General features: G+C 34.0%; 1 protein-coding gene across 11 annotated transcripts in view; it reads right to left on the bottom strand.

The window, feature by feature from the left end:
• The window catches only part of NBEA (neurobeachin), a 457,907-nt gene that overhangs the window by 354,425 nt on the left and 86,706 nt on the right, over window positions 1-16,776 (bottom strand). For all 11 annotated transcript variants that reach the window (XM_052670998.1, XM_052670989.1, XM_052670990.1 and 8 more), the window contains exons 6-8: window positions 14,720-14,846; window positions 5,596-5,715; window positions 2,698-2,844 (exon numbers count right to left, since the gene is read on the bottom strand). In XM_052670998.1, coding sequence (XP_052526958.1) covers window positions 2,698-2,844; window positions 5,596-5,715; window positions 14,720-14,846 — 394 coding nt within the window. The remainder of the gene's footprint in view (window positions 1-2,697; window positions 2,845-5,595; window positions 5,716-14,719; window positions 14,847-16,776) is intronic.

Here is a 16,776-nt window from a genome sequence, read left to right as displayed (position 1 = left end):
CAACCTCCAGCATGTGAAAACAACGATTTGGAGGGTGAAAGTCCTGTTTAATAACTGCACAACACACACTAAGCATGCTTTTATATAGATGAAACCTGGGAATGATACAATGGAATGCCACTGGTGGATGAATGTGAGAAGCTTTAACAGGAAAGAGGCAAATAACATAGCAGTATTGTTGGTGTGTTCTCCTCTCTCTCCCTGTTATAAATTTGATTATTTATCATTTCTACACGCAGTTACTACGGTAAGTCTTTGGTGTTCCAAGTGGTAGACTTGTGGTGTCAGACTACAAGTGGTATTAGAATTTATTGCTAGACCATGAACTGTATAAGAATCTATTAATTCATACAGACCGCATACACATTTCTGGAATTTTTAAATCTACAATCACTAATGAAAATTGTCAAGATGGAAATTACGCTTTCGAGCAATCAGTTAGGCAGCTGAAACTGTCTGTGTAACCAGAAATATAGCATAAGGCACATGTTTATTTTACAATCATAGCAGTTGAATTTAACTACAAAAGTAAACATTCTCAATTATCATTCTTGTGTATCTTAACATTAGAAAATAAATTGCTTCAATCTACTGGAAACCAACTGTGAACTTTTTTTTTAGATGTAGAATTATCTCTATAATCATTTAAGAGTTTCATTTTTCCAGCATAAATTTTTCATTTTTCTATATTCTTTTCATATATTCCAGAACAAAATCTCAAATAAAAGCATAATAAATTATGAGGAAGCAACAGCAGAAGATCACAGTTTAATTCATCGGCAGTGTCCAAGACTCAGTGTAACTGAAGCTGAAGCTAAAATATGTATAAGGCTCTGTAGGTGAGCCAGAAGAGAGAAGTGATCATTACAGATGTAGCTGTAAAGGAGCAACAAAGAACACTTTCTGACAGTATCTGACTGCAAGTGAAATTTATAGATAAAATGTATAAAAACTCATTGTACACACTGAGTAACTTTATAGCTAAACTTTAAAACAATAGCTACACATTTTTTACTAACCTCTAAGAGGCTTCTGCAAATGGAAACCAAAGCCTTAATGAATGTTTAACCATGATTAGTAAAAGCTTAGTAAAGGTGGATTAGTGAAGCTCCTAGTTGTCTAAACAAGGAAGAAAGGCACAGTACACAGGAAAGAGGCATTAACTCTGCTGAGAACACAGTCTAAACTGAATAACATACGAAGGAAAAACATCCCTGAAGAACTGAATTACACTTAATTACATTTAATTGACATTTAAAAAAAAATCAGTAAGAAGCTGCAGTGAAGAAATTTAGTTTAAGGGAAGCCTATGAATGAAGGAAGGTAATTTGTCAATAGTGTAGTGAGGATAGTGCAATAAGTACTGAAAATGATGTCTAGTATGAAAACATGCATGCCTTCTGGAACCCCTCATGAATGGCACGTAATATTTTTCACTTCTTGTACCAAATGAAACCATTATTGCTATATCATCACTTCAGTATGCTCTTGCAAATCCAGGATTTTGATTTATTCACAAAGATTTATTACATTTATTATTAAGAAGCATAAGGTTACATTATTTTTTTTTATATGAAAAAAAAAAAAGGAGAAATCTTTCTTCAAACAAAATAGAGTATTAACACTGGAATAAAGTATTGCTTGTTTGCACAGGTGACAAACATCTCTCAACTGAACAGTTTGGTTTCACAGCAGTTAAAAACACAAACTACACACAAAGGACTGCCTCATCTTCAAGTAGCCTTAACATATGTTTGGCTTTCCACACAACGTATGTACCAAAAAAGATGTTTTCAATTTTCACAGCCATTTGCTAGCTGTTGTCAAAAAATTTATAGCAAACATTTGCGGGATCATAAATTAATATTTATGTTATCTAAATTTTGATTTTTGTATTGATTAATACAATTTTGTATTGCTTAATACAATTTTGTATTGCTTAATGTTGATGCTATATACTTTGAATATAGTTCAAATGGTACCACAAATAACACAAATCAGCAAAAAAAAAATTAGTGAATAATTGGTGGCACAAATCCAATAGTCTTTAGATGGAGTTAGACCTGATCTTTCATTTTCAAGACCTCTTCAATGGGCAAACAATTCCTACATGCTTCTGAAGACCATCTGCTTTATTTTCCTTGATGACCATACATAGTCATTTCAAGTAATAACTAAGACTTTTTTCATACTAGAGATTGAAGTTGATGCACACACCATGAATCTGTCCAAACTGTCTCCTAAATTTCCCTAGCAAAATATGAGTTAAAAGCTTACTTCAGCAGAATTGTGCATTTGAACAGAATTGGATTGTTATGGTTTGTTGAATGCTAGTCTGCTTTAATTCAGGTTTTAAACACAAAATAGGAGAGAAGAGGAAAATGGTTCCCCGGGAATTCAATACACAACACATAAAATTAGGCCAATTTGATTATGATCCAAATGAACAAAATTGACATACAATCATGTTTCATCATTCCTTAAAGAAATTACTTGCATCATTCAAAAATCAGAAATTAAGAGTAGTTAGAAAATTTGATGAAATATTTATATTTTGAAGAAAAATCACACCACTCTACACAATCCAAAGAGAAATATCTACATTCACACATAGCTTCCATCTATATTTATCAGTTACTTCTATCAATTATTTTTTGTTTCCAGTTTTGCAAAACTATTTTTAAGATCCATTGTTACCTTATAACCAGGTCCTAACTGATGTATTGCAAAAATCTGTGCTGGGTTGAGGGCTTCTGTGAATACATATACAGCTCCAAGTTGGCCACAGAACACTCTGTTAGCATCAGCAGTCTCCGAAGAGCCAAGAAAACATTTGTCATAACTCTGCATTAGAAGAGGCAATGTTAATGAGCTTTAATTATACAAACTGTACAATGAAATAATATTCATGTACAGACAAAAATAAAAGAAGACTGTAACGAGGAAAATAAATTAGTCACTTAGTATTTCAGTACCTAAATAACCGTAGTGAACAATTTCATTTTGATTACCTAGCCCTTAATTGTTTTATGGGTCATTAATACATTGCTTCTATATCTACCTGCTAGGTTTTCTTTATATTTATTAACTATTTGACATACAACAGAGAAAATTAGAATAGCAGAATATATTATTCTTTTATTATTGTGCTATAATAGCTAAAAGTCTGTAGCAGAAAGGAAGAAATATGATTCTTCTAGTTTGCCCTGGTGCACAGTCTTATTCTATGACCTTATCCTATTATGATTTGGTTTGACTTTAAATTCTTCTGACTTCAGCTTTGCAATGACGTGAAGTAAGAGGTATCCAGGATTTCATCTTTGATTTATCCTCCCTTGTGACCAGTATCTATTTTTTTTTCCTTTGGAACTTGTAATTTCTTTCAATAATTTTGACAATTTTGTTTTTACAAAAAAAAAACAAACAAACCCAACTTGCAACAAAAGTTCACATCTAAGATGCACAGTGTTGATGATAGGCTGAGACCACTCTGATGACTGGTGAATGCTGAAAGTCTTAAAAATTTTCATTTAGTCCATGAATGTCCTGCTTAAACTTAAAGACATTACTGATACTTGCGCTTTTGTTGTTGGAAAGTTTCAACTCATCCTGAGCAGATAGCCATTTTTTACTTTAAGTTTTTTGAGGAATTTGCCTCAGTTTGATGACACTACATTTGTAATTTATAATTTAAATATACATATATATATATTTGTGCCTATGTCTAGACTATTTTCTTGTTCTTTTTCTTGTTATCTTCACCTGTACAACAGACAGCATTTTACATTTAATTTACATATAATTTTCAAGCTAATAACTCAGTACAGATCCCCCAACACCTCAGCTGACTTTTGAATCACCACATTCTCACTCAACATACATGTTTACATTACTAAGGAGAACCCATGCTCTGAAAACCCCAATGCCTTTTCTTGCAAGTAGAAATTCTACCAAGAACATAAAGAATGATGATCAGAAGCCGTGACAAGCAGAGCCCATCTGCTTTAATTAACATACAATATTTCAACCCTTCCTACCAAACCCAACTTTACTTCTACAATTTAGCAAAGGCAAACAGTTAACTTCCCTACATACTAATGTGCTTCCTATAAACGCACTCAGAACAGCCAAGATTCATATGATAAACAAGAAATAGCAATGCGTAGTGAGCTGATGAATCATACGTCTTTGAAAATCTACCACGAGTTTAACTTGAAAGCAAAGCACGAGAGAGAATCGTTTTGTCTGCCTCTCTCATTCAAATCTTTGGGCCAGAAAAAGTACCTTTCTCCTGCATCATTAGGTGTGTATCCTCGTCTCTTTCCATGGTAGAAGATAAAAAACTGGACTAAAAAGTTTTTTGAAACATAAATAGATTTCATTAAAATAATTTATATTTTTTAAAATATGAAATCTAATGCATTTCCTGTTATAATGTACTGTTAGGATAACTTGAAATCAGTCCAGTTAACATTTAGGTGTATACATAGGTGTACATGCAGTCTTCTCCAGCTGCAAATGAATAGAAGGACAGATAGAAGATGACTAACTGTGTCTTTGCACAGAGGTGACTAATGCTATGCAACTGTATGTCTCTACATATCTTTTAATTGCTAATCTCCCTTATTATCCATACAAAGGAATAAAGTATGAAATACAAAATGGCAATTTTGTAGCACTTAATTTGTTCTTGCTAACAACATTAATTAAATACCAATTCCTTTAAATTTAGCACAGCATTTTTAATCTCAATCAACTGCCTGTGAACTATTCGAAGTCAAACAATAAAAGAGGCAAAATATGCTTGTTGAAGGGATAAAGATGTAAGATATCAGTCTTTGCTTAGTACAGCAAGTCTCCTGACACTTCTTCATGCCACTGTTTTCTGGCTTTTACATTTTTTTTTTTTAATCTGTATGTATCTTGTAAACTCTCCATAAAAGAAATGATCTCTTACAATGTTTATACAGTGCTTGAAACAATAGGACTCTGACCACAGTCCAGGCTATTCAGTCCTACTGCAATATACGAAAAAATACTTAAGAACAAACAACAAATGTAACATAGAAATCTTTTAACCATTACCAAATATCAACTCTTGGAAAACCAGAGAATTTAATGTGATACAAAAATCAGTGCTTGGCAGCATGCATAACCATTTGGCTGAATGAACCTGTTTTTCTTAAGTGTTTTCTTTAATCTATCTCTCTCAAATATGTAGCTCCAGAAAAACTTCTCACGAAAAAAAGATTGAAATATTAATCTGTTGTTATCAGTATCGTCTATACAATATCATATATTAAAAATATTCTCTATACCAGTCGCTCCAACAAAATCTCCACAGATTTCCTTAAAACAGTCAGGAAGAATACAGCTTAAAAAAAAAAAAAATCCATGATATCCATGATATTCTAAAGAAAAGCAACAGTATTAATTTATGAAATACGTAACTAAGGAAGATAGGTTAAAGCATAAACTTTAAAAAATAGAAAAATTTCAAAGATCTAGAGAAAATACAGTACTTTTTCTTTTTGCATTTACTTTGAACAGTTTGATCTACTGAATGCTGTAAGAAAAGAAAAAACAACATCTTACATCATTCGTATTAACGTGCCACGCCATGTCACCATAGGATACCAGCTGACCATTCACATAACACCTTATTTCGCTGTTTCTCCAGCGATTATAGATGTGCACGATGCTTATCATATACCACTGAAAAGAAAAGGAAAAAACAGTATGTAGTGGCAGCTTTAGAGCCATAACATGAACTAAATGACTGCAACTGGAAAATAAGTGACCCATCACACGAAGTTAATTGACCAGACAAATCATTGCAAACTCCTAAAATTACATAAAAGTCAAGTGAGCGGAACTTCAAATCCAGTTGGTAGAATTGCGACTAAATACAATGATGTACCTACCTGCATCCTTTCATGGGATTATGACCAAAAATGCGTACATAAAATTAAGAACATAAATACAATCCCATTCCTGAAAGTGTAACATAATTAAAAACCATATACAAAACACAACCAAAGTCTCATCAGAAATCTAATTTTATGTGTGCTTACCCTAAAAAAAATGTAACGTGTATCTATTTTTTAATCACAGCTATCAGAAATTGTTTAATAAAGGAAAATATCCACCACAGCAACTTTTACATTCCAGTTTAGGATCTTATCCCAATTGTTTCGTATGATTTTTTTTTTCTATTCTTTACCATTCCATCAGTCTTTGGACAACTGTTATATAGTTATTATTATATAATCAAACAGAGAAAACATCACAGCAAAATGCTTCCATGTATAACTGCGGTGGTCCTCCAAATAATCTGTTCAACTGTCTTTATGTCTATGATGAATTTTAATCGTGAATTGTAAATTTTCAGAAGAAAACCTTAAGTTTTCCCTAAAATCCAACTTTCAGAATAATCTAATCCTAGGAATGGGAATTTAGCCTTTGAGATTTGCAAATCAACCCCTGCTTAACTATAACAGAGGTCTGTTATTTCAAATCATATACAAATCAGAAGAAAACAGGCATCCTGGATTCTGTAACCTTTCCATTTTATCTTAATAGCCTTGTTTGATGACTACTGGTCTACTACAAATATTTAGTAAACACATCTCACGAAACTAAGCTGTGTCCCTTCTAAAGGATTCTGTCCAGTAGATGGTTTCAAAAGTAATACTACATTTTCAAAGCTAGAAAAAAGTCAAACTATCAATACAGTAAAATACTCATATCTGGATGAGCTACATTGACAAATTGCCAGCCTTGGAAAGCAGCAGTTCAAATATTTGAAGTTACTTAATACCTGAGCAAAGACCAACTACTCTAAACATCCATTAGTTTTATTTTGTGTCACTTTCTGTGATTTTTATACAGTACTGTATTAAAAATTATCAAAAATCTAACTGGATTTCTAGGACCTTGCTTCACATTCTCCTAAAAGAATGACAGTAAAATTGTTTTTCAGACAGACACATAAATCAACAAACATAACAGAAGTCCTTAATAAATTGAATTATTTCATTGAATTTTTTGAATAAAGGTACTTTATTGTTCAGAGAATCTCATACACAAAAGAAAAACTCATTAACCAATTATTTACTGAAAGATTCAACTGTAAGAACCTATGAACACAAGGGTCACTTATTATGTCATCTACTTATATTACTTAAAGAGTAGAGCAAGTGGGAACTCGTAGACTTTAAATCCTATCCTGCAAGTTGTAGCTACAATTGCAAAATGATTTGCTGCAGGTGCCTTTTTCTCACTCAGCTCACAAGTTCAGATGGCTAAACTTTGGGGAAAACTCACCTCCTAAAAGCTACTTTAAATAATCAAAGTAGCTGTTACAACACATAAAAAAAAATTGAACAGAAAATGTGTTTCTTTCATCTTTTCTGCCTTGGTAAGAAACCAAATCAAAGTTTATTCTTCCATGGACATCAAAGAAAAAAAAGAATTTCATGCATGCTGAAGTGTGACCTGTCTCAGTAAATCAGTGATGTTTTCAATCATTTAAATTTTCTTCTCTGCTGGCTCTTTTTGCAATTACATATCTTTCAGTATGTGTCAAGAAACCAAAAAAAGAAGTCATCGTCTAAGTGGTTGAGGTTGTCTTTCTCTTCTACACTAACAATATTATTATCAATAGTACTGTGCCATACCATCTGTGATTCTATGATTTTATGATTCTATGATCATCATCTTTATAAAAGAGTGAATGAGTTACAAAATTTGCCACAAACGTAGAACTTGTTGAAAAAGTTCTTCATAGAATGCACATAACTTAGAAATGCACAAGAACACGAATTGAATAATTTTTCTTCCTTTTTAAATTTTGTACTCTGTACACCTGTGATTATTTGGATACAGCTGAAAAGGCATGTCCTTATCTATTTTTTCTTCCCAATGAACAACATGAACAAACTCTCACCATCTAATCTTGCTGAGTTGAAAAGGACTACTCCATATTTGCTCTGGTGCAGCCTGCTAAGCATGAGTTCAACATGCTGCTCTGAATAATGTTACTCACTAAGAATGCAACCACAATGTATGTAATGTTATCTTACAAATATCAATGCTCATTTTTTTAGATTGAGTCATTAAAATAAATTTCTCCTATCATCTCCTATCAACTAACATTCTCCTATCAACTGAATATTTCATATTCAGTTCCCCTCAAAGAATGTCTCCTTGCTACATACAATTAATCCTTTTACTGATTCAGGTTGGATACAACTCATTACAGTGATACTGTAAAGTATAAAAAGGCTTAAATACAATGATGAAGTCACAAGCAAATTCCTTTTAATAAAAGTAGGCAGTAAACTTTTGAAGGAGTGTTAAACTTCATCTCAGTTGCAGATGGAAAGCCTTATCACCTGAAGCACTTAATGCTAAAATGGAATTTGAGTAATTCAGAGGCAAACTCCAAACTATTTTAAATAGTAATACAGAGACAGCAAGCATACTAGCACAGACAGCCTTTCTTATTTTAAAAATAAAATAGTCCACATAAGTGTTATGTATCAGGAACTCCCTGTATAAATCCATCATTTCATCAAAACAGTTCCTACGATTCTCTTTTATTTACTACAGTGCTCAAGGATGACATTTTGCATAAATACTAGTAAAATAATGAAGATTTTTTTCTTTTTTTTTTAAATGCATATAGAGTATATTTAATACAAAAATCTACCTCTCTGTATCAGAGAAAATAGAAATGTTTTTATATATTGCTTTTGAAATAAAAGAAAGCACACTATTACAAATCAAAAAAAGAGAAGAATATATTTTGTCAACAATCCTTGCAGTACTCCCCAAATTAAGCTGTATTCTTTTACACATTTAGCACACACACATATTAGGATACACATTGTTCCACATCTGTTTTCCAGGTCTTTAAAAATGTATGTCAACTTTTTCCTCCTTAAAAACTTATAATTAGCAGAAGAGTGAAAAAACCCTACTGACCATACAGCGGTACACTTATTTCTTCCTAGTCCAAGTTAATAGATTTAATATTTAATACTAAGGATGAATAAGGATTATTTAATACTAAGGATGAAGCACTATAGCCTTGGTTTCTGAAGTCATATGTACCCAGCCTTTTTTTTTTTCCAAGTAATAATTAACAAATTAATGTTTCTTGACCAATGGCCTCCTTTCCCAAGAGGATGAAAGGAAAAAATAAAGAAACAAACACACACACAAAAATCACAATTTTTTTTTTTTTTTTTTCTTTTTGAGGGAAGTTTCTCCTACAGATATAAACATCTCCCATAGATTCAGTAAAATATTCACCTCTGAAATCCCCGAAGCTTAGCTGGTTGCTATGATAATCTGAAATTGAGTGCAAACTGCAAGACTAAAGCAGAGCCGTGTTTCTTTTTCAAATCTTCTGTCACCTAGCATTGATCTGTTAGACAAAAAATGCCCTTGTCCTCTTTCCTTCTAGTTTATTTAACAGTAATCTCCATTTAGAGACGATTCTGCTGAGCACATGTTCACTGCAACGACACTATTAAAGTTGTACCTTTTACAGCTATTTTCTTGTATTTGATACTTTTCTAACAGAGAAATAAGTTCACAACAATAAGTCCACAGTTTTACTCATTTATTTTCTGTGACTTTCCATGTACAGTGTTTTAAGAGCATTTCAGACAATATATCAATTTGCAAGATGTTGTGCAGTTTGTTCTGTTGTGTGTAGTTTGAACTCATTAGCTGACTCACTTGTTTGGAAACAAATAGGTCATCAATCTTTTATTGTAACACTGTCCACAAACCCTATAAGGAACTAGAAAGAGCAATACTGTCTTTTCATAGCATCGTTGCTTGTTGTGCATGTCAGTCTTCAGCAATATAATCTTTTCATTTAAATAGCCTTTTATTTGCATGTTAACTACTTCTTTTCACACATTCAGCTTCTTTTAGTCAACCTCCTTCCTGTCATGTGATTTTTTTGAATCTTTCACATGGTTTCTGCTTCAGAGAACTATCTACTTCTGTTGCTCTGTTCTCCAAGGCAAGCTCTGCAGAACACACTGAACTTTTCCTCAGTGTGCATGCATGCACACACGTGTATGCACACATAGTTTACTCCAACTACTTATCACAACTAATCCAGGTCCTTTGCCTCCTCCACTTGAATGAACTAAATTTACATTTTTAACTGTTGTTTCTTTTTTACTCCATGACAATCTAATTTCTTTGAGTCTGAGAGACCCTTCAGAGGAGTAAAATGCCTAAAGTTATCGAGCAATCTCCAAAACCACAAACAATCATTGTTGCAGCTGGCTCTCAAGAGCTGCTGCCTTGAGAGATGCTGGCAACACTGCAGCACATACAAAATCTTACGATGATGAGGCAGTGACTACTGGGACAGTAGGAGAAGGTAATAGAGAAATCAATGGAAATACTTAAGAGGAACTGAGGAGTTATCCTGTAAGGAAGCGATAAGACCAGCTGCCCGGCTGAAGTGCCTCTACACCAATGCACATAGCTTGGGAAACAAACAGGAGGAGCCAAAAGCTACTGTACTACTGGAAAACCATGATACGGTTGCTATCAACAAAACCTGATGGGATGATTCCCATGGCTGGAGTGTGGCTATTAACTGCTACAAACTGTTCAGAAGGGACAGACAAGGAAGGAGAGGAGGGGGATTGCTATCTAAATCTAGAAAGGGAATAGAACGTGAAGAATGTTCCCTAAAGAATAGTCATGAGCAAGTAACAAACATATGGGTGACAGTTAGAAACCAAGGTAGCAAAGGGAGCCTTGTGACTGGTGTCAACTACAGGCCACCTGACCAAGCAGGGCCTATTGAAGAGACCTTCTACTTCCAGCTCCAAGAGGCATCGTGATTGCAAGTGCTCATTCTTCTGGGGGACTCTAACCACCCAGACACCAGCTGGAAAAGTAGCACAGCAAGATGTAGGCAACCCAGGAGACTCCAGGAATGCATTGTGGATAACTTTCTGAGTCGAGTAATAGATGGTCCTGCCAGGAGGGATGCACTACTGGACCTGTTGCTCACCGATGTAAACAAACTGATTGGTGATATCAGCATTGGAGGCTGCCTGGGCTGCAATGACCATGCTGTGGTTAAATTCATGCATCCCAGAGTCCTGAGAGAATTAGCTGATGTAGTTATCAAGTCATTCTGTGGTAACGAAAAATTGTGGCAATCAGGCGAAGTCCTTGGTGACTGAAAAAAAGGTAACATCACATCCATTTTTAAGAAGATAGAAAGGATCACCACAGGATCTACTGACCTGTCAGTATCCTCCCTGTGCTGGGAAAGATTATGGAGCAGATCCCCCTGGAAGCTATGCTAAGGCACATGGAAGACAGGCAGGTAATACAGGAGAACCAGCATAGCTCCACCAGGGGTAAATACTGCTTGAACAGCCTAGTGACCTGTTATGATGGTGTAACTGCATCAGAGGACAAGGGAAGAGCTACTGATGTCATCTATCTGGGCTTCAGTAAGGCCTTTGACACAGTATCCCACAACATCCTTCTCTCCAAATTGTTAAGATATGGATTTGATAAGCGGACTGTTAAATGGATGAAGAACTGGCTGCAAGTTTGAGTCTAGAGAGTGATGGTCAATGGCTCAATGTCTGGATGGAGATCAGTGATGAATGGTGCCCCCCAGGGTAAGTGCTGGGATGGATACCCTTTAATATCTTCATCAACGAAATTGATAGTGGGGTTGAGTGCACCCTCAGCAAGTTTGCTGATGACAGCAAGCAGTGGGTGCAGTTGACACACTAGAAGGATGGGATGCCATCCAGAGGAACCTAGACAGGCTTGAGCAGTGGGCCCAGGCGAACCTCATGAGGTTCAACAAATCTAAAGGTCTTGCACTTGGGTTGAGGTAACTCCCATTACGAATACAAGCTGGGGGATGAAAGGATTGAGGGCAGCCCTACTGAAGAGGACCTGGCAGTACAGGTGAATGGGAAGCTGGGCATGAGCCAGCAATGTACTCTTGCAGACCCCCATTTCAGTATCTAAGGGGGAGCTACAGGAAAGAAGGATACTGACTCTTAAGCAGGATCTGTGGTGACAGAGCAAGGAGAAGTAGTTTCAAGTTGGTTATAAAGAAAAAGGCTTTTACAGTGAGGGTGGTGAGGCACTGGAACAGGTTGCCTAGTGATTCTGTGGTTGATGCTTCAGTTTTTTTAACTGCTCCTTTCCTAATATGATTTTTTTTTTCTTTCTTTTTTAAGGAAGAAATTTTGGTAGATAATTTACAAACAAAAATTAAAACTCCTGTATATCTATGTAATTCTGTTTTGTTTTTACTCTGTTTTGGTTTTTTTTGTTGCTGTTGTTGTTTTTCCAAGACAGGTCAAGCAAGTCAATCTTTGAGTACCCTAAAATTTTCAAAAAGCTTCTGGTATTTAAAAGTTTGAACTCTCATCCCAATAAGAAGCTACCAGTTCATATCAAAAATATATTCTCTTTATTGTTTCATCTTCTGATCTTTCCTAGTCCACCAGAGATTTTATTCTCATCGTGTGGCTAAAAATTTAAACTGAATAACATGGGTTTTCTACTTAGTGATTTGCAGTGTTTAGAAACTTTTCTCCTTACTGTTACAATGAATTTATCTATTTGGTTAGCCTAATTCCTTAATACAAAGCATGACTCCTCTATGTGTAATTTTAGGTGAGTGCCCACTGACTGACAAGTCATATTCTCATATTTTTGTTGTTAGTATCCTCATTTGAAACAGACACTCTGGGTTTGTTTGTTTGTTTTCACCAGAATATTTTTGATTTCTCTTCTTTTGTATTTGAGGACATGGTTTTCAGGTCCTTTCTGCCACACAAGTAGCCAAACAAAATGCTCCCAAAATATATTTTTCTTCAACATCAACTTGAAAAATTCACTTTTTAAAAAAAAAAAAATTTCCATGCCAATTATACAGCCTTCCTTTAAGTTCATCCTGTGTTCTTATTCCCTATATGATTTTCTCTGAAAACAAAATGTCTCTTTGCTATAAAGGGCCTCCATAGGTAATATCTAAAGACACTTCAATATAGATAACAGCCTGTCAATCTTTTATGCAGCTGAAATCTTTCAAGCTTTATCACTCACTGTTGAATAAGTGGATACTTCACAGCTACTTCATAGTACAGCTCAATTGGAGAGAGGAGGCATCACACATTAAGGATACAGACATAATTAATAGTTTAAAGATATTCACACGAATGTATCTTTCTGATCTTTTGAGCATTAGGCTTGGTTATATAACTCTACTGTGATTCAACAAAAATATTTTAAAAAGATTAATTATTCAGAAGTTTAATGAAGATGTTTCCTAGCAAAAGCTATTGCTAAGATGTCTATATCTGTAAGCAAATGCTAGAAAACAGCTAGAAAATTACACTTCCCAAGATACAATTTCAACAGTAAGCTGCTTTGTAAATAGGTACGCATTTCATTTATTACATATAATTTAATACATACATTTGTTAGTATTTCAGAATTAACTAGAATAGTTAGAATAATACAACAGCAAGAGCTAATACTTTCCAAGTTTTGTGTGAAGATATATTCACTGACAGTAATATCTTGTTAAAACAGGAGAAAAAAGAATCAGCTGGCTCTCAACATCTACTTAACAATAACATAATACACAAGTTAATAATTTCTTTTGTTCCTAGGTTTAGTGTTTAGTAATGTAATACATTATTTCAAAAGAAAACCTAACCTGTCATTAAAACACCTTTCTGGCTTTAAAATAAATTTGCAGAACAGACTCTACACATGAAGCAGATACATGTTTATAAGGCTGTATACACTGTTGAATGACAGGCTAGGAAAGAACGTTACCACATTAGAAAAACCCCACAAATTCAAACTACATAATAGAATTAGAATTGGTGATTTTGAATCACAAAATCATAAGAAAAGTAGTGGAACATAAAGTTGATAAGTGAGTAGCAGCAACCTTCCCCAAAACACAGGTTTCTCGAGATAGAACAAGTTCTGAAATGCAATATTCAAACTCTGAGGCCATAAAAAAGAAATGCGCTTCACAACAAAATACATTTAAGGCTATTGCCAATGCCAAACACACAATGGTTGCTGTGAGGGAAAGCCAATGCTTAAGCCAACTTCCTGAAATCCTGAAGCAAGCAGAATCATTGTTCTCCTATGAGTATTAGACATACATCAGAAAGAAACACTAATACGATCTAGAGAAATAATCAATATTCAGTATGAAAAATGAGAAATCCCTCAATATCACTAATCAAGTTTGGATCCTTGTTTCTTCCAGAAATTCTGCCAGCAGAATTGTTTCAGGCATTGTTACCAAAGTCACCAAATACAGAATATTCAGAATTTGAATTACTTTTGTAACACAGATCTTTGAGGGATGACATTCAATCACTTCACAAGTAGTTAAAATTCTTCCATATCTGCAGCTAATTGAGCAGTATTTTTAAAACAAGTTGACTTCATAAAAGTGTTACTTCATAAATTATTATTTTTTTCTGGAATTGATTCTGGCCAGTAAATGACATAAAATTCTGCATGACAGTCAGAGAAGGTACTTATAAATAAAAAATTGCATATTATTAATAATACTATATCACTATAAGGATTTTAGGACTTCTTCCCAGAAGCATTTTGTAGCATTATCAAGGTTAATTTTTATTATGATTATTACTTTACTTACCTTGCGTGGTTGAAAGTCATACTTCACACAGTGCTGGAAACCTTTGCCTTTTGACTTCAGTGATGTAACTATTAAGCAATTGCCAACAAAATGAGCAGAATACCCAACGCCTTTGCTAGTGCGGAAACTGAAAAGAAAAAATCGTCAATGAAATTAGAAAAGGAACTCTCATGTAATAAAAGAGGGTTCAAAATACCACTCTAAATTGCCATGAGAAAGAAAAGAACCCGACTTCTGGAACAGTGAATTTAAGTTCCTAATTTCCTCTGTTCCCTCTTTTTCTTAGGGTGGCTGGAGGGAGGGGAATGGTGAGTCATGAGGAAAGGTTTTCTACTAATCTTTATCACAAATTCATTCTGGGCTACATTCTAAAAAAAACAATAAATATATATTTTCTCCTCTGTTTCCAGAAATACAAGATAGTAAATCCTCAAATGTAGTATTTGTCAGGTTTTTGTCCTCAGTTTCATTCACATTTAAAATACTACTTCTAATTTAAGTTCTAAAGGCATCACAGAACCAAACGCTATGCTTAGATTTTGAAAGATGCATTGCAGTTTTGTGGGGCTAGGAGAAAAATGTAACAGGTAAAACATACAAGTGTGGATTCCAGTTAATTACTGTGTGCAGCAATTTCTTTTTCAGGTCTGATGAATTAGGATACTTATCTATGTAGTTACCGGTATCCACGTTGTGGACTTACTTTCATTTGTCAAATTGATTATTTAAACCAATGTAACATCTAATTATATCTTTTTGAAGTAAATTTAATGAGCTTTCTGTGGCAAATATCATAAAGATAGAAAATGCAAAAAGCAAATACTTCTTTTTACATTTGAAATCAAAGGCAGTGTAAAGAGAAATTCTGGAATTCTTACGATATATTCTGCAAAGGAAGTTAGTGGAAATTAATGAAACAAATTAGAACATTTTTAAATGTATATTTACAACTATGTAAGCTATGTCATTTTTTTCCTTTCTGGGTACAATAGATATGTGTGTTATTATTTACAGAATTGATAAAAATTTTAATCTAAAATCTTTTTAAACCTCAGGTTATGAAAAATAACCTATTGCTGAAATACATTCCTTCTGTATGGTGAACCTTATCCATAACATTCAAAAGGAAATTTCCCAAGTATTTAAAAAGTCATTACAAATTTGAGTATACTCATATAGCCCAATAATTAACACCTTCTCTCTTTCATTGATGTAAGATGCTTTTAAAATAATTTCGTATTATTAAAATAATGACTCTTTAAATGGTTTTACTGTTGGAATATTTTTACTAAACACTTATATTAGGCTTTTCATAGTACCATTAAGAGGTGAAAAGTATATGCAAACAGTTCAGATTTCATCTTCTTAATAGCTCCTGAAATTCTACATCTTTAATCTATCCCACTATGCTAGTAACATCCTGTTTCAATATGTCAAAAAACTGCATAATTAGAGATTTAATTTCATCTTCAGAAACATACAATTAAATGTGTTCATTAAGACTTTCCTCATTCTTCACTGTCAAGAATATAGCTGATAAAGCACAGTCTTCTGGTAAAAAAATTGCCTCTCAATATAGTTGATGTGACTAGAGACACACCAGGTGGCCAGATCTTAGATGCTCTTCTCTTATGAAAGAACTTGTTTAAAGGAGGTAAAAAAAAAAAAAAATGTCATTTCAATTCTCAAATTCCAGAAAGCCACTTCTGTTATAATTAAATAGAATACGCCTACTAAATGGGAAAAGCAGAGTGATTATGCTAAATAGAACAGGAATAACAGACAACTCTTCTCCACATCAGTGTGTCCTTGCACTGAGGTCCTTACTTCCAGCCTTGATTTATCTTTGGACTTGCAGCACACTATGCCTCATATCTCTATTCACTAGCCATGTTTTAGTTTGCACTTTCCTTTTAGCATACTGTCAAGATGTTAAAGAAGCTTTACTTTCCCAAATTCAGGCTATGTTTTTTCCCATTCTTATTTCTGTTTTTATACGTATATGTGGTGCACAACTCTTGTGCTCCTCTAGGTGCCACAATGGAAGGAGCATTCTC

The sequence above is a fragment of the Tympanuchus pallidicinctus genome, unplaced genomic scaffold, assembly GCF_026119805.1.
Source record: "Tympanuchus pallidicinctus isolate F22 unplaced genomic scaffold, pur_lepc_1.0 scaffold11, whole genome shotgun sequence".
Classification (NCBI taxonomy): Eukaryota; Metazoa; Chordata; class Aves; order Galliformes; family Phasianidae; genus Tympanuchus; species Tympanuchus pallidicinctus.
The sequence above is the reverse complement of the archived record's forward strand: the minus strand, read 5'-3'. Positions and strand labels throughout refer to the sequence as shown.